This window comes from Heterodontus francisci, chromosome 34 (assembly GCF_036365525.1).
Source record: "Heterodontus francisci isolate sHetFra1 chromosome 34, sHetFra1.hap1, whole genome shotgun sequence".
NCBI lineage: Eukaryota > Metazoa > Chordata > Chondrichthyes > Heterodontiformes > Heterodontidae > Heterodontus > Heterodontus francisci.
Window position 1 is genome coordinate 10,461,317 of NC_090404.1, and position 19,340 is coordinate 10,480,656.

Below are 19,340 nucleotides of genomic sequence, written 5' to 3' on the forward strand. Positions count from 1 at the left end.
AGAGCCCAGATCAATATTAAATTAAACAATGTCACTTCAGTGTATCTATCCCCATAATGAGTCGGTCAGCACCAACACTGAGCTGAGAATTAAATCAGGACAGTTAAACCCAAATACATTCCTCACAGCTCGGAGGCTGAAACAGGGAGGTGCTTCTATCAATGAATCTTCAGTTTCTTCCAGCGGGATCAGACACTCACCTTCACCTCCTGTGATGTGTATGTGAAACTCCACACGGTCTTTGGGTTAATTATTAGTGTGTGTGTCAAAGTAAATCATTGGATCCAGCCTGGTGGGGTCGGTCTGTTGCTCATCGCCTGAAATCTCACCTCAACTCTTCAGCTTTCATCCACTGGGGTAAGTTGTCCTGTTTCCCAAACACTGTCCAGTGTTGAGACAAGGTGGATCCGGATAGTTTTCTTCACTTCGGATCAATTTACTGACATTCCTGTGTTCAGTGAACTGACCGATTCAATCCAATGTATGCTACAGATGTGAAACACAGAGTTGACTGACTTGTGAACTTACCGGTTAACAGAGCTGCAGCTGTAAGGATTAAATAGACCGTAACAGCCAACATGTTCGCAGATAGATGATGGCGGATTTGAAAAGGACGAGTTATCCCTAAAATTGTTTTTAACCAAGAGATGGGAACACGTTGCAAAACATCCGGCCTCTGCCGATTGGTTCGTTCTTGACTGAGCCACCGGCTGCCCTCCAATCAGCTCACAGTGCCCTCCAATCAGCTCACAGTTCTTTTGGTCTCCGATTCGTGACGTCAAGGCGGGCAGCAGGGAACCGAGAAATGCCGGGAATAAACCCAATATTGACCCTTTAACAGGGTCAGTCTGTGAGCTGGGAGCAGCGAAGGGAAATATTTAATCTTGTCCCAGTGTCAGTGCCGGAGGCTCCCATTAAAATTCTCCTCACGGGCCATTGGAACTACCACAGTCAATATAAAGGAGGTTATCTCACAGAATTACTTCGAGACTACAGGAGAGAAACAGGCCTTTCAGCCAAACTGATCTTTATACTTTGGTTTGTGTTCTATTATCAGATCGCAATCCAGGTCCCAGATCTGATTCAGTGAAAGGAGGTGAGAGTCCTTTGCGGATTTTTATACGGACTGACTGGGCCTCTGTAACAGTTTGGGGCTCAGCGCACAGTGATATACGGCAGAGTCAGAGACGGGAACCCTGGCGACTTTTAAAGGAACCGTTTTCTTGATTTTGTCCAAATCAACTGAGAACCGATTTGGGAAATCTGGAGGTTTATCACCCTGTCCTGTGCTGTATTTCCTCAGTAAATATCCCAGAGCTTCCTCGGGATACTGGATGCACCTGTAGTGGTGGGGCAAGCTTTCATATGTGGAGTAACTGCAGTTCACTGTTATGGTCAGTCCTTCCTGAAACGTTAACTCAGGCGGATCCTGGGACACTGAGTTTTGCCACTCGTTCCTATAACAAAGAACAGAATGTATCAAAAGTCTGTGAGTAAACATACCCAATAGAACAAAATCTGTCCATTTAAACATCGACTCACCGAGCATCAAAACCATTATTATCAGTAAGGAACATAAGGAGAAAATGGTGGCTGGTTTAGAGTTCCACAGCAAAATAACAGAATGTTTCAAATATGTTGACGCTCCTGCCCTTACTAAAGAGCAAAGTCAGACCCTGGAATACTTCACTTATTGGGGTGTTTCTCAGGAACGGGATTGGCTGATCGCTGAGAACTGACATTAACTGTGAAACAATCAGTGTTATTTGTGTCCAATTAATGCATGAACTCTCAAAATTCTTTTGTAGCCATTCCGTATGAGTCTTTTCCTCTCTCTCTCGATCTCGCTCTCTCTCTCTCTCTCTCTCTCTCTCTCTTTGTATACACACACACAAACACACACATATATCTGTTTAATTCACAATAACTATCCCTGTCGTGGTCTCTCTCGCTCTCTTTCGGTCTCCTTCTTTGACTTTTCCTCTCTCATTCTCTCTCTCTCTCTCTCTCTGCCTCATCCTCTATTGCCCGATCTCGCTTTCTCCCACTTTATCTTTCCCTCTCGTCCTCCTTCGTTCTTTCACTGTCATTCTCTCATTTAGTTATAATGTGAAGAAATTCCTGCACTAAATATGCCTTATTAATAATTTCAGTCCTAGGAATATGAGAAACAAGACACACGCAGTGAGGAATAGCAAAAGTACACACATCGATTGATATATTTGGAGGCTATTCGCGTATATTCAGATGTGACTTTGAGATGAAAAATCTTTAACAATTGGTCAGGTATTGTCCTCCTGTGTCCAGTACAAGCAGCTCCCATAATATTGGAAGCAAAAATATGACTACAGGTACCCGCATGCAGGCACATACAGACACACACACAGACGAATACACACAGACAAATACGTAGACATACAGACAGCAACTTTCAGACGCATGCACTCAAACATGCTCATTAAAAATAAAACACAACATCCATTTGAAATTAATGCCTTTATTTCCGAATCCTTTTCTGTAATCACTTGTACTAAATACAGTAACTAAACGATGTTCTCCGTCTTTAGTTCTCCCCACACGGATACCAATAAAGTGAGCATATCTACCTAATGCCATCTGGTGGAGACCACATGTAACTACAAGGTACATCAGGTCACAGATTCATAGAATCACTGAATTGCTGCAGCACAGAAGGAGGCCTTTCGGCCCATCTTGCCTGCTCCCCGATGGAGCAATGCACCCAGTTCCATCCCACGCCTCTCCCCGTAACCCTTCCTTTTCAGATAACAATCCAATTCCCTCTTGAATGCCTCAATTCAACATGCCTCCACAATACTCCCAGCCAGTGCATTCCAGATCCTAACCACTCGCTGCCTGAATAAAGTTTTTCCTCATCTCTCTATTGCTTCTTCGGCCAATTACCTTAAATAGTTCTCGATCCCTCTACCAATGGAAAGGGTTTACCCTATCTACTCTGTACAGACCCCTCATGATTTTGAATACCTCTATCAAATCTTCTCTCAGCATTCCCTTCTCCAAGGAAAACAGTTCCAACTTCTCCAATCTATCTCCGTAACTGAAGCTCCTCATCCCTGGAACCATTCTCGTGAATCTTTTTTGCACTCTCTCTAATTCCTTCACATCTTTCCTAAAGTGTGGCACCCAGAACTGGACACAATACTCCAGTTGAGGCCAAAATAGTGTTTCAGGCAAGCTTAACATAACATCCTTGTTCTATACATCCCGTCTTGCTCCAGGTTACATGATCATTAAGAATGAGAGATGCCATTCCGCCTATCTTGTCTCATCCATATGGAGAGATCCTAACTGCCGCCCACCATTGTAGATTGCAACTTTTCCATAATTGATCCCAGCGTATTTCCCTCCATTACCCTATCTGGAAGTTTTGTGTTTTATTTTTCACGTGGGCGTCGCTGGGAAGGCCAGTATTTGTTGCCTATCCTTAATTGCCCTTCACAACTGAGTGACTTGCAAGGGCACTTCAGAGGGCAGTTAAGAGACAAGAAGATTGCTGTGGGTATGGAGTCACATATAGGTCAGGCCAGGTAAGGACGGTAGATTTCCTTCCCAAATGGATATTGCAACGATCGATTAGTTTCATGGCTACTAGGACTAGCTTTCCATTCCAGATTTTTATCAAGTAATTGAATTTAAATTCCACTAGCTGCCATGGTGGGATTTGAACCCGTGTCCCTACAGTAGTAGCATGTGCCTCTGGATTACTAGTTCAGTGACATTAGCACTGCGCCACCGTCTCCCTGTATGAAGAATTTCAGATACCAGTCGTTAAATAAGCTTTGATACTTTAAATCCGGCTCCCTAACTTCTACTTCCGCAGTTCAATTGTGATAGTGTTGTGTTTGAATGCATTAGCAATCTGATACTCCCTCTGGTGTCATTGTAGTCAGACACAGGGTTAAGCTGCTGATTTAAACAGCTCCTGTGTCCATGTCCGTCACCATTCAGCTTCAGAGGAAGGGAACATTGCGAGAGAAAGTGAGCATCAGAGCATCGTTTTCTACTTCGCCCTATCTTCAGCAACCCCACCCTCAACTTATATTGGCTGCTTTCGCTCTGATCTACGCTGCTTGCCCTGTGTTATTGGAGAAATTGCTGCTGCTTTTCCCTGTTTTGCATTAGTTGGATCAGAAGTGAAGTGAGGCGGGAATCTGCATTTCTGCTCTGACAGGGAATTTTCCAGACTGCGGTGTTACAGATTCAGGGAATATCATGTGGAACCGTCTTGCCTCGCTCCTCATCATTATATCACTTCTCAGTTAGTATTGCTCTCCCAGTAAAAATCCATTCTCTCCCCGACTACTGTCACCCAGATGGCATTAATGGTTAAAATGACAGGATGGTGCTGATGCTGCTGGATAAACCACATTCAATTATTCCTCTCATTTCCAGCAAAGCTTGATTCTGAATGTTAAGCACCCTTGGTCCGATCATTGCTAGTTTTGTCATGATGTTCACGTTTGTGTCATGACGGTTCCGTCACCCAACCGCAGTCCTCAGGAGTTAATACACAGCGGGACGCGATGACTTGTTGAGTGTTGTATTTTGTCCTACTATAAACTGTGACTCTCAGTTTATCGGTGTGAGAGCACCCTCTGCTGGGCACTAACTAGAATTGTCAGTGTGGGTTTTTGTCCGGGATCCGCTATATCTCTGCAGCATTTAGGCCATTAGGCCACTGCTGATCGTAAGCTTGGTAATCTTGTTAATTTAATTGAACGGTGGAATGAATGAGTCAGTTCTGGTTTATTATCCCTCCACACACGACAGGGTGCTGACGGTTCCAGAGCACAGATGGACAAGGGTGGCTTGTTTTCAAGGTACAGTTTAATGTGATAATGCCATCCTGTTAAACCGTCATCCCGATGATTCCATTCTACTACACAATAATAATGATTGTCATCATCTCATCATCTATAGCATCATCATCATTTTATCTATACTACTATCTGGTTTACAGCAGCCACGGGGAGAATGGATTTCTACTGGGAAGGAAATGCTTACTGAGAAGTGATATAATGATGAGGAGCGGTGAGAGACGGTTCCCTGTGTCTCTAACTCTACAGTTCAGGAAATCCTCCGTCGGAGCAGAATTGCAGATTCCCGGCTCGACTGCATTACTGATCCAACCAATGAAAAAAGTGAACAGGGACAGCAATCTCTCCAATAAAACAGGGCAGGCAAGGCAGGACAGATCGACGGGAGCAAACGGAAGCTGTGGGCGGGGGTACTGCAAGCAGTATTGTCACATTTAGAATCTATTTGTAATGAAAGTAATTCACTAATAAGGCATCTTTCGAACATTATATAACTTTGTCTCTTCTACAGGTGCCGCGTTACTTTCGTATTCGTTACAAATTGGGGGCGAGCAGGCACGGGACAGGATTATCAGGATTATTATGTTATTCAATAGTGAGCGAAATGTTCATCAGTGAAGTCGGTTAAAACCAGGGCTGAAACTATGGGTGGCTGGGTTGGAGCGGGGCTGAATTAAGGGACAGAGAAGCAGCATCTTTAAACTGAGGACTGGAAGAAGGAAATATATATAATTATGGGTAAAGAACGGAGACAGTATCTAATAAGAAACAAGTAGGCAGGGAAAGGTCATAAAAACAAAAGTGGAATTAAAAATCACAGATCTATTTATAAAGTTATTTTTAATTCAAATGCGAGCTGCAATCACAAACTGATGTAACTGCGCAAGCGGACCTCGCCTGTTCCTGATGAGGTCTGTGTTTCGTTGTAATTGTAAGAATCTCCCTTCGAGACTCACTGTGGCGGCTGAAATATTGTTTCTATTCATCGGCATGAGAGCGCCCTCTGCCGAACACAAAGTGGAACTCTCAGTGTGGGTTTTTGTACGGAATCCGCTATATCTCTGCACCAGTGTGGGATCCATTGCACAGAAATACACGGCGATGTCAGATATCAGGGCTCTGCTGATCGTTAACTCGGTAACTTTGGTAGCTTTATCAAATTTAGAAGAGAATCGGTCTGTGTAGTCCGGGTTCCGTTTTACCATACCTCCATAGAGATAAAACACGTACTGTGGAGGCTGTCTGGGGAGCTGACTGTACCAGAATACTTCAGGGTTAGCGTAGCTTGTTTTCAACGTGCAGTTTAGTGTGACATTGCTTTCCTCTTCAACCGTCATTTCTGGAACCGGCTGTTCCACTGTGTCTTGGTGGCTCCATTCTAATATAAAATAATATGTCACAATCATCATCATTACATCGAACAACATAAAGGTCATCACCGCCATCACTATGATTCTCCGATTCACCTGGATTACAGCAGTTAGCGGGGAGAATGGGTTTTTACTGGGTAGGAAATACTTACTGAGAAGTGATAGAATGATGAGAAGCTGTGCGAGACAGTTCCACATGATACTTCTTGAGTTTGCAACTCTGCTGTCCGAGAATCCTCTGTCGGTGCAGAAATACAGATCCCCGTTCCACTTGCTGCTGAGCCAACCAATGCCAAAGATAGACCAGCGGCAGCAATCTCTCCAATAACACAGCGAAGGAAATGCGAGTCAGAGGGAGGGCAGCAAACGGAAGCTGTGGGTGGGACGATCAAAGAGTCAAAATTGAGTGAATTGTGCGGCGACACAGCTGCACTCGGAACTGATGGAGCGTAAATAGAGACGGTTTGAGTCTCCACAAGTTTATGGCCATCCTACGCCTGTTCACTGTTCAAGTGACTGACAACACATAGAGGGGGAGGGGCATGAAGGGACTAGAATAACAGAACCTTAGAGCATGGAAAGAGGCCAGCGGCCTATTGTACATGTGTCACTTTGAAAGAGCTCTCCAATTCATCTTTAACCGTCCTCCACACCCCCGGATTTTCCACAAAGCCCTGCATTTCTGTCCTTTTCAAGTTTTACACAGTTCCCTTTTGAAAGTTCCTTTTGAATTTTCTTCCGCCATCCTTTTAGGCAGTGCATACCGGATTTTTAACAATTCATAGTGTAAAACATAAATCTCACCTTTCCTTGTCTTTTTTCATCAATTCTCTGCTGGTGGCAAAGTTACGCATGATCGACTGTATCCAAACCGCGTATTATTTTGAGCACCTCAATTAAATCTGTCCTTCTCTCCTTTAACTTTTCTGGTATAAGGAGAACCATCCCAGTTTCTCTAATCTGTTCACATAAAGGTACCTTACCCTTGGTACTATTCCACACTTTCTCCACTGCCTTGACATTCTTTCTCAATGGTGGTGCCCAGAATTACACATAGAACTCCAACTGATGTCTAAACAGTGATTTAGAAAGGTTTAAAATAAATCTCTACCATAATCATCAACAACAATAAAGATTGAGCCTAATCAGCTCCAAGTTAGATTTCTGGAGACAATGTCTGACATTCGTGTTTTGATGTGTAACTCATTAAACCCTCATTCCATTCGAAGGCTCAATTCTAAATTGGATTGAACAGAATCCACCAGCAGAGAGCGCCAAACTCAAACATAGTAACTGCAAAATCACGAGCCAACGCCTAAGCCAATAGGGAACATAGCTTCAGTGAGGTCACAATGCGGCCGGCCCCTGTAGTGTGCGGGTGGAACAATGAGCTGATCAGGCCCCGGGTTACCTCTCTCCCCTTCTCAATCTCTGGCTCAGTCCACTCCAATTCACTGCGAGGGATTCAGTCAGACATGCTTCTGATAATACTGGCGTCTCTGTTGGAATGTAAGTACTGGATTAGATTAATCAAGGCAGGTCAGCAGATTCATGCAAAGAGTTTGTACCCGATCAGAAATATCCATATTATGGACAGCTGTGGAGTTGGGAGTTCACACACAGATAGACACAAGTTTAGGTCGATCCTGTTTAACCTGTTCTTTATTCCTCTACCCTCACAGGCGGACTATGTGCAGATCCGGTAATTCAGTCTCCGGTGGCAATAACGGTGTCAGAAGGAGGCTCAGTGCAGTTAGATTGCGAATATACAGTCCTGGATATTTACAGCATTCAATGGTATTGTCAGAAACCGGCACAGCCTCCAAGCTGGATTATTAGCAAAATGGCAGCATTTAAGGAAATCGAAACCTCAGGACGATATCAGGCGGCTGCTGACAAGTCTAAAAAGTATGGTTACCTCAATATAAGCGGCCTGAGTGTGGAGGATGGAGCAGTCTATTACTGTGCAGTGAGGCACAGCGTCAGATAAAAACCAAGACGCTGTACAAAAACCTCAGTGAGTATTTACTTTTATCTGCGGCGTTAGTTTTATCCCAGGCCCACGGAGAACAAAGACTGTCAGGTCTCTAAATCAAACAGTTGTATGTTTGTCTTTGTCCTTGTCCAACTTAACAGAGAATCGGTCCGGGAAATTTTGAGACTTGTTTCTATGCCAAGAGTTATATCACTTCAATAAATAGCTCGGAGCTTACCCGGAATAATGGTGCAGTAACAGAGGTAGAGAAAGCTCTCGCATGTGGACTACCTATAGCTGAACATTACTGGCTATTCTTAAGGAACCGCTACCTCCTGAGTCTACGCCACTCGTTCCTGTACCAAACACAGGGTGCTCTCACCACACATCCTTGTGTCCCCAGTGGTTATGGGAGACCGGTAGATGTTGAGCTGGCTGCCAGTGAATGTAAAGACACCGAACTGGGCTACATTCCCCGTCCTTATAGGGGAAATGGTTACAGATTTGGAGAGCCGGTGGGATTGAAACCCTGGTCTGGTTATTGTAAGGCGAAATGGTAGCAGAAAACATCAAAGCATTAAAAAGGACAATGAACATTGATTGAATTCGGTGGTCGGTCCTTGTTCTAAAGGGTGCAATCACTACATTGTGAAATTTCTCTATTTTGTACAAACTGTCTGTGATCCTGCAAAATACTCTGATCAAGCAGTCTCTGTGGACCGGCTGTGATCAAAGAGACCGAGAAACTGACGGCGGAGATGGGGAACGGGCTGCAGAATAATTCAGGCAGGCACGTAAAGAACAACAAAATACAGAATGTAAGTTGACACACCACACATATATTTGTGAAGTTCATTTTTAGTATAGATGAAATCAACATTTATAACTTCACAAATGGTCCTCACCTGTTCTTGAGTGTTTTGTGCTTTGTTATCTTTTAAGCAGTTCCCTATGACTCTCACCGAGGAAGTTGAATTACTGCTTCTGTTTATCAGTATGAGAGCGCCCTCTGCTGAGCACTAACTGGAACTCTCAGTGTGGGTTTTTGAATGGGACTTACTATATCTCTGCAGCAGTGTGGGCTCCATGGCACAGAAATACACGGCGGTGTCGGAGAGGAGAACCCCGGTGATATTTAAAGGAACCACTTTGTTTTCTTTGTTTAAAACAGCAGAGAACCTTTTTGGGAAATCTGGAGACTTATCTTCAAATCCTGAGCTATATACCTTCAGTAAATATCTCGGAGCTTCTTTGGGATACTGGATGTACCAGAACAGAGTTGGGGTAGTGTAGGTTGTCGAGTAACTGCAGTTCAGTATTATGCTCTGTCCTTCCCGAACCGTTAATTCGGATGGATTCTGGGAAACTGAATCTCCGCCATTCGTTCCTGTAATTCCTGTAGAATTTTTCAAAAGTCAGTGACTGAATATCATCCTCGAAACATACAATGACCATTTAAACAGAAACTCGCCGGGCAGGAAGACCATTATCACTAGTAAGGAACACGGGAAGTACATGGTGTCTGTTTTAGAGTTCCACAGAAAATAACAGAACGTTCTAAATATGTTGCCCTTTCAAGTCTGATACTAAAGAATAAACTCAGATCAGGGACAGGCTTCACTCAACGTGAAACTGAGGGGCGTGTCCCAGGGACAGAATTGGTTGGGCTGTCAGAACTAACGAGAGTTGGGCACCAATCAATGACAGCTGCAGAAAATTACTCTCTGTCTGATTGTCTCCCTTTCTGTCTCTGACTTTCTCTGTGTCTCTGTCTCTCTGTCGTGGTGTCTGTTTGTTTGTCTCTGTCGTTCACTCTGCCACTCTTTTCGGTGTTCCGTGAAGGTGTGGAGTTTAGAAAATCTAACGTCTCAGAAATTCATTTCAACGATTTCCCCACACAAAGTAATGTCAAGAAAAGTGTTCCATTAGTTATCCATTAACGGTAACAGTTGAGGTCGATAAAAGGTACGAGTCGCAGCTCAGAGACACAATTTAAATTACCCACAACGGTGTAGGCCAGCAGAATGGCCAGACAAACGACAGATGGAATTTAATACTGACACATGTGAGCTGATGCATTTAGGAAGAACGGATAGGGTGAGGCAATATAGTCTTAATAGCGCATTTCTAGAGAGTGTATAGTAACAGAGGGACTTGAGGGTTCATCGGTCTTTGAAGATAGCAGGACATACTAAGAGAATGGGTAGTAAAGCATATGGATCTTGGGCTTCATAAACAGAGGCATTGAGTTCAAAAACAGGGAATTTATAAAGCTCTGGTTCGGCTCCAACTAAAGCCAGATCTGGTCACCACACATTGGGAAGGATTTTAGGGTCCTTGGGAGGGTGCAAAAGAGATTTACCAGAATCGTTCTATGAATGGGGAATTTTAGTTACAAGGTGAGGAAAAGTTGGCGTTTTTCTCCCTGGAGCAACTGAAGGTGAGGGGAATTTTGATAGAGGTTATGACAAGGTTATGACAAGGAAACACTGTTCTCACTAACCTACGGTACAAGGACTAGAGGACAAGTATTGAAGGTTTGTGGCAAGAGACGCAGAGGGAATATGAGGAAGAACTTTTTTACGTGGCGAATGGTAATGACCTGGAACTCGCTGCCAATAAGGGTGGTGGAAGCGGAGACAATTAACGATTTCAAAAGGAAATTCGTTGAACACTTGATGGAAATAAACTTTCAGGGCTATGTGGATCGAGCGGGGTAGTGGGACTGACTGGATTGCTCCGCGGAGAACTAGCATGGATTGGAAGGACCGAATGGTGTTCCTCTAAGCAAATGCACGTGTAATGTGTTAGTAACGTGGGCACACCAGAAAAATGAGACAATAAATCTCAGAATTAATATAATATAGCAACGGTAGTAAGAGCAAAACAATAAAATGACAGCAGTTACAATAATAATAAAAAATAAAACAATGACAACCATAGTACTGTAGTAAAATAATAGTTCAACATGATCATGCAGCAGTTTCACTAATAAATCGAGAATCCAAATGTTTCACAGTCAGGATTCCATTTACGGTCTGACGCCACTGGATGGCGCTCCAGCACCTTATCATTGGCCAAAACTTGCAGAGCGGCCAGTTTCGTGAGTTTCACAGGTGACAGTTGGAGATTAGAGGAAATATTTCTGTGTGGAAACACCGCACAGGGAAGTGTATTTACTGCAAGATTACATTACAGGTGTTACGGCACGGTTGACTGAGACAGTGAATTGTTGCAATCGTTGTTTTTCATTAATTCAATATCATTGCATCGTCCAAAGATGAAGGATAACAATTCTTCCGTTCAAAATGGTACTTCAATTTGTCATAAATAGACAGACGTGTAGCCAACTGCATTGATTGCTTTGAAACAGGATGTTGTTTTATCATTGACCATAAATTCAAATTATCTGGAAATTACCCGGACTTCCAAATGCCTTTACTCCTCCGCAAGAATCAGATTGGCAAAACATTCTTCCGTGGAATTAAACCTTCTCAGCTCACTCTATGTAAATAATGTTTACTACATTGGAACATCGACTACACCTGAAAGGTGCTTAATGGGCTGTAAGGCGCTTTTGGACATAGTGAGGCCATGAAAGGCGCTACATTTAAAATTATCAGAAATATTTTTTTCCATGTGATATACCACTCCAGGGGTTAAACTTATTGTCTGCATGTCTCCATGGGGACCAGTAGAATTTCGTCCTTCCGTTTGTTTGCTTCAATCCATCCCTGGTTGATGAGCGGGCACTACCTTCTCTGATGTTGCGGATTCGGTCACCAATCTTCTGAGACTTTCACCACACAACAGGACACTCTCAGTTTGTTTTAAATTCTTTCATGTGATGTGGGATTTTCAGGTCAGCGCAGAATTTGATTTGATTTAGAGATACAGCACTGAAACAGGCCCTTCGGCCCACCGAGTCTGTGCCGACCATTAACCACCCATTTATACTAATCCTACACTAATCCCATATTCCTACCACATCCTCACCTGTCCCTATATTTCTCTACCACCTACCTATACTAGGGGCAATTTCTCATGGCCAATTTACCTATCAACCTGCAAGCCTTTTGGCTGTGGGAGGAAACCGGAGCACCTGGAGGAAACCCACGCAGACACAGGGAGAACTTGCAAACTGCACACAGGCAGTACCCAGAATTGAACCCAGGTCGCTGGAGCTGTGAGGCTGCGGTGCTAACCACTGCACCACAGTGCAGCCCTACAGGACACTCTCAGTTTTTTTTTAATTCTTTCATGTGATGTGGGATTTTCAGGCCAGCGCAGAATTTGCTGCCCATCCTTGATTATCCTTGAGAAGGTGGTGATCTTCCTTCCTGAGCAGGCCATCTGGTGCTGGTATACCCAGAGTGCTCTGCGGAAGAGAGTTCCAGAATTTTGACCAAGCAACAGTGGTGCTGCCGAAGGGGACTTAGCAAGTTGCTGCAGTGCATGGTGTTGATGGTACACACTTGCTGCCACTCTGCCTTGGTGCTAGGGGGACTAAATGCTCAAGGTGTTGGATGATTGCTGATCAAGAGGACTGCTTTGTCCTGGATGGTGTCGAGCTTCTTGAGTGGTGTTGGAGCAGCATTCATTTCGGCAAGTGCAGAGTATTTCATCACACTCCTGACTTGAGCCTTGTAGATGGTGGACAGGCTTTGAGAAGTCAGGACATGAGTTAACCGTTGCAGAATTCCTAGCCTCTAACCTGCTCTTGTCGCTACTATATTTATGTGGCTGGTCCAGTTTGGTTTCTGGTCGATGTTAACTTCAAGGATGTTGATGGTGAGGATTTCAGCGATGGTAATGCCAATGAACGTCAAAAGGAAATGGTTAGATACTCTCTTGTTGGCCATTGCCTGACACTTGTGTGGTGCGAATGTCACTTGCCGCTTATCAGCCCAAGCCTAAATGTTGTCCATGTCTTGCTGCATGTCGGCACAGACTACTTTAGTATCTGAAGAGCTGCGAATGGTACTGAACGTTGTGCAATCATCTTTGAATATCCCGACTTCTGACCTGTTGATGGAGGATAGGTGATTGATGAAGCAGCTGAAGGTGGCTGGACCGACTACATACCCTGATGAACTCCTGCAGCAATGTCCTGGGACTGAGGCAATTGGCCTCTAACAAACACAACCATCATCCTTTGTGCTAGTTATGACTGCAAGCATTTGTGAGTTTCCCCCCTAATTCCCATTCACTTGAATTTTATTCCAACTTTTTTATGCTATATTCGGTCAAATGCTGCCTTGATGTCAAGCGCAGTCATTCCCACCTCACTGTGGAAATCAGTTCGTTTATCCATGTTTGGATCCAGGCTCTCATGAAGCCTGGAGCCGAGATGCCCCTGCAGAACTCAAACTGAGCATTAGTGAGCAGGTTATTGCTGAGTCAGTGCCGCTTGATAACATTGTCAATGACATCTTCCACTGCTTTGTTGATGATTGAGAGTACACGGATGAGGCGGGAATTAACCAGTTTGGATTTGTCCTGCCTTTTGAGTACAGGACATATCTGGCCAGTTTTCCTCATTGACGTGACATGCTAGTGTTGTAGTTATGCTGGAACAGCTTGGCTAGAGGTGCGACAGTTCTGGAGCACAGGTCTTCAGTACTACACCCGGTATGCTGTCAGGGCCCATAACCATTTCTGCATCCAGTGCCTTCACCCATTTCTTGATATCACTGGAGTGAATCAAATGAGCTGAAGAATGGCTTCTGAGATGCTGAGGACCTCAAGAGGAGGTTGAGATAAATCATCCACTAGGCATTTTTGGCTGAACTTGGCTGTAAATATTTCAGCCTTGTCTTTTGCATTGATGTGCTGGGCTTCTTCATCCACGAGGATGAGGATGTTTTTGGAGCCTCCTCCTCAGTATATAATTGTTCAGCACCATTCACTCCTGGATGTGGCAGGAGCTTTGAGCTTTGATCTGACCTGTTGTTTGTGGGATCCCTTCGATCACAGCCTCCGACAGCCTTCCTCACATCACAGCACTGTGATTGGTTGTTTCCCCCATTGATTCAGGGTCAAGGGATAGCTCTGTCTGTGGGATGCTACTTCCGCTGTTTCTAGTCCTCTGTTATAGGTTCACCAGGTTAGCAACTCACTTTTAAGTCTGTTGGGCCAATAATCCGGGCACCTACCAGCTAGAAGAGGGTTGCGTTTGGATTGACTCAGTTAATGACTGGGCGTGAAGGGATACGGCTCCCACAATTAACAGTGGCACGGGCCGCAAATGAGCACACCCACAACCCGGTTTAAGCACAGCTCTTTATATACTCACGCGGACCGAACTTTCATTTTTATAAATTAAGAATGAGCTGTTATTTTGATGGAAACTGAGTCAGTTTTCATTTGAATCGTGTTGTAATTTAAATAACTGGCAAACATGAGCAGTATGTGACGTCACACAGACATGGCAGACGCCGCAATATCTTCCTCACATCACAGCACTTTGATTGGTTGTTTCCCCCCATTGATACAGGGCCAGGGGGTCACGGGCCGTCTCCAGCCTCCGCTCAACCCCTGTGATCCCTTGACCCTGAATCAATGGGGGAAACAACCAATCACAGTGCTGTGATGTGAGGAAGGCTGTCGGAGGCTGTGATCGAAGGGATCAGTCTTGGCATCTTAAAGGGCCGTGCGCCCAGTATGTCTGTTCGAGCCTAGGGAAAGGACAGAGAGACCAAGAGTCACAGTGATGGCGGCGAAAGATAAATGTAGCTTCGAGGGCCGGGTAACCCTGAATGATAGTGGTGGGGGGTGGGGCGAGAGATTGGGACAGAGAAAGAGTTCAAACATCAATTCTCCCACCCCCCTCCTCCATTCCCAAATATCATTCTGAGCTCTTCAGAAGGGGCGTTAATTCTTCCCTCCCTTAACCTGACGTCTTATTCAACCACAGGAGATGTCCAGATAAATATAGAAAAAGCGGTTCCACATTGGAAGGAAAATGTCAGAAGATACTCGGGTCTGAAAAGAAACCTCTGGCGATATTCCCGTGGTCGGGAAGCGCTGAGGAATATAATGAGACGGTGAAGGAGATGGAGAGAAACTTCAGGGAGTGGAAGTGTGACGGTCACTGGCAGATCCCTGGGGTGATGTTCAGTGAGTTCAGGGAGATGGCATCAGAGGGAATGGTGCAGGGAGAGAGGATTCCCAGGGGTGATGTTCAGTGAGTTCATGGAAGTTGTATCAGAGAGAATGGAGCAGAACAGAGGTCATCAGGGAAACAGGTGACAGAGGGGCAGGGGTAACGGGTATCGCAGAAAAGGTGGAAGCAGAGAGTTGGCGTGTGCATAACTGAAAAGTGGAATGTGTGTGTGTGTGCCTGGCAGGAGAGTTGAAAAGTATGAGTTGTGTGTATAACAGAAAACGCAATTATAGTGTTTCTTCATCAGATAGGCCTCAGTCTCCTGGAATTATTCCCGCAGTTTGTGCTCTCTCTTGCATTAGATCGGCCCCAGGCTCTGTCAATCAGTCCAGGAACTGTGCCTTCTTGTTTTTCACATAGGCTTTAGGCTCCAGAAATCATTCTCGGAGGTTGCCCTCTCAGGTGCATGAGATAGGGCTCAGGCTGTAGGAACCTTTCCCAGAGTATGTGCGCGCTGGCGTGTCGGATGGACCCCAGGCTCTTGAAATAATTCCCAGAATTTGTGCTCGATTGTATATTGTGTAAGATATGCACCAGTCTCTCGGAATCATTCCCAGGGTTTGGGTTCCCTCATGTGTTTGTGTTATAGATCTAACCTATGTTGTACCTCTCATGGGAGTTTGTAATGGGACAGTGTACAGGGAGTTTTACTCTGTATTTAAGGTGTGCTGTAACTGTCCTGCGACTGTTTGATGGGACAGTGTAAAGGGACCTTTACCCTATACCTTACCCTGTCTGTAACGGTCCTGGGAGTGTTTGATGGCACAGTGTAGAGGAAGCTTTCCTCTGTACCTGACCCCTGTTCTACCTGTCCTGGTAGTGTTTGTTGGGACAGTGTGGAGGGAGATTTACTCTGCACCTAGCCAGTGCTGTGCCTGCCCTGGAAAAGTTTGATGGTTCAGTATTCTTTCGTATACTATACTGTACCAGCCTGTGTGGGAACAGAGCGCTGCTTTTTAATAAAACCTGACATGTGACTGTGACAGACCTTAAGTCAGCGAGGCTTTCTGCTCGCTGTGCAGCCATTCTGCCTCTGGCGATTAGTAGAATCAAGCAGCGGATGAGGTGTATTTTCTCTGATGGGACTCTGGACGGCGCAGCAGCTCTTTCACTGGGTCAAACACAAACCAGGCAGCACTGGTGAAAAATAGTTGTTAGGAAAGTGGGAAAACGTGCAATAAGTAGAATGGAGCGGTGCGTGTGAGTCCTGGTGCAAGGAATTGAGCAAAGTTCAAATTAGTTCATTTGTTATTCAGATTTATTAACAATTTCAAAACGAACATTTTACAGAGAAGACTTTTTTGTTTAAAAAAAGGTCCAAAATGAATGTAACAACTGAGCTTCACATTGAGAACAGAACACATGGGGTCTGAGGTGCTAGCTGTCAGTAAAACTGTAACAAACCAGAGAGGGAGAACAGGAGCTAAACATAAAGGGAAGAAAACAATTGTGAATAAAGAATAGTTAGTTATTTACACATGAAGTTCAAACAACGATGAAACTCGAAGATACATTTACATTATAGCCACGATTATCTCACACATTTCAAACAGAAAAACGGAAATAATGCTTATGATTTTCTCAGCTGCAGATTCAGAACCATAAACTGAAGGCATTTTACTTTTACAGTTCACAGAAATGTTAAAAATGAGGAAAATCCAGGGTGGCCGAAATTCAATCCGTCACTTGACCTGTAAAAGAGGGATAAAAGAATGAAGTAGAGATTTCAAGGTTCAGGAAATTCATCTCAGAGGTTTTTTCTAATCTATGAAACTTTTCGAGATTTTTTAAACAGCTTCAGACAAATTGAAGTGTGAGTGGATTGAATATTCTCACCTTCACCAGAGTGACGGCAGCACTGTAGAAAATACTCAGGAAGAACAGGATGATGAATGTGGAAGCGGTTGTCCAGATGTTGCCGCTCTCCTCCTCATTGTCTTCAATCCAGATGTGGTCTGAGGAATCTACGGGGATGTATAGGAGGAATATGTTTAAATCGTTTATTAATCCTAAATATAAGATTGTCATTTTACATTCGCAGTTCTCTTCCTAAAACTATTATTTTGTTCTTCAATTTAATGTTCAATGCACATCTATTGTTGATTTAATCACGTTCAGCAATCTATCTCTGTTACTAACTACACAGCCGTTCTTCCTTTATGACCCTCGTCCAGGTGTTGGAAAATGTGCTAGTTTTTTTTCCTCAGTGTCAGGCGCTACTTTATTTTGGATCAATTTCGTTCTATCATTAGGGATTATTATGGTGAGATATTGAGGGAGGTTTACTGATGGATAGCAATTATATTGTAGATCGGTTCAGATAGCTACTTATTTGGAGATTGTCAATGGTGCTGGGTGAGAGATCGGATGTGAGTTCCAATCTTGTTAGTTTTTTGCGATGAAAGTGGTTGGTAAATCATTAATTTATCTCAATTTCTAAGTGCGAACATTGTTTCATTGTGATTGCAGGTCCAGCATTTATTAAGGAAATTGTTGGAGTCGGTGTCTGTTTAAATAGTGCATTTGAATTCTGCCTCCATCTTTTGTCTGGAGTTATTGTTTGTGCGCTTTAGTGTTTGTGTATGTGTGTATGAGCATCGCTTGCTTTGCATTACCCTGTGTTTGTGTATCCATGTGTGCGTGTGTGTGAGTGATAATAAGTGTATTTATTTGTTTGTTTGTTTGCGTACCTAAATGTGAGTGTATTACTGCGCTTGTTTATATGTTGATGGCTGTGTGTACGTGCCGTTGTATGTTAATGTGTGTTAATGTGCCAATGTGCATTGAAATATGTATTCAGGTGACCGCCTGTGGTGTGTGTGTGTGTGTGTGTGTGTGTGTGTGTTTATGAGCGTATTGATATTTGTTTATGTGTGTTTGTGTCCCTATTAGTCTGTTAATCTGTGTTTCTATGCTAATGGATGTGTTTATGTTTCCCTGTAAATTAATGTGTTTTCATGTGTCAATGTTCTTAAGCGATGTGTTAATGAGCTTGCTTATGTCTTCTTGTGTCCCCAGGTCCGGATGGGATCTATCCCAGGTTACTGTGGGAAGCGAGGGAGGAAATAGCTGGGGCCTTAACAGATATCTTTGCAGCATCCTTAAACACGGGTGAGGTCCCGGAGGACTGGAGAATTGCTAATGTTGTCCCCTTGTTTAAGAAGGGTAGCAGGGATAATCCAGGTAATTATAGACCGGTGAGCCTGACGTCAGTGGTAGGGAAGCTGCTGGAGAAGATACTGAGGGATGGGATCTATTCCCATTTGGAAGAAAATGGGCTTATCAGTGATAGGCAACATGGTTTTGTGCAGGGAAGGTCTTGTCTTACCAACTTAATAGAATTCTTTGAGGAAGTGACAAAGTTGATTGATGAGGGAAGGGCTGTAGATGTCATATACATGGACTTCAGTAAGGCGTTTGATAACGTTCCCCATGGTAGATTGATGGAGAAAGTGAAGTCACATGGGGTCCAGGGTGTACTAGCTAGATGGATAAAGAACTGGCTGGGCAACAGGAGACAGAGAGTAGCAGTGGAAGGGAGCTTCTCAAAATGGAGTCGTGTGACCAGTGGTGTTCCACAGGGATCCGTGCTGGGACCACTGTTGTTTGTGATATACATAAATGATTTGGAGGAAAGTATAGGTGGTCTGATTAGCAAGTTTGCAGACGACACTAAGGTTGGTGGAGTAGCAGATAGTGAAGGGGACTGTCAGAGAATACAGCAGAATATAGATAGATTGGAGAGTTGGGCAGAGAAATGGCAGATGGAGTTCAATCAGGGCAAATGCGAGGTGATGCATTTTGGAAGATCCAATTCAAGAGTGGACTATACAATAAATGGAAAAGTCCTGGGGAAAATTGATGTACAGAGAGATTTGAGTGTTCAGGTCCATTGTTCCCTGAAGGTGGCAACGCAGGTCAATAGAGTGGTCAAGAAGGCATACGGCATGCTTTCCTTCATCGGACGGGGTATT

General features: G+C 44.1%; 1 protein-coding gene and 1 gene segment (V, D, J or C); both read right to left on the reverse strand.

Annotated features, from left to right (window-relative positions):
- Positions 1-1,117: 1,117 nt before the first annotated feature.
- Positions 1,118-1,577, reverse strand: LOC137348610 (T-cell receptor alpha chain V region PHDS58-like). The segment is given in 2 exon segments: positions 1,118-1,457; positions 1,543-1,577. Coding segments are annotated over 2 exon segments (375 nt in total).
- A 4,124-nt stretch (positions 1,578-5,701) lies between these two features.
- Positions 5,702-7,080, reverse strand: LOC137348611 (uncharacterized). Its single transcript, XM_068013891.1, has 3 exons — positions 7,031-7,080; positions 6,379-6,503; positions 5,702-6,234 (listed from the first exon to the last, which is right to left on the reverse strand). The coding sequence occupies exons 1-3, from the start codon at positions 7,078-7,080 to the stop codon at positions 5,702-5,704; spliced, it is 708 nt and encodes a 235-aa protein (XP_067869992.1).
- Between the last annotated feature and the right edge of the window lie 12,260 nt (positions 7,081-19,340).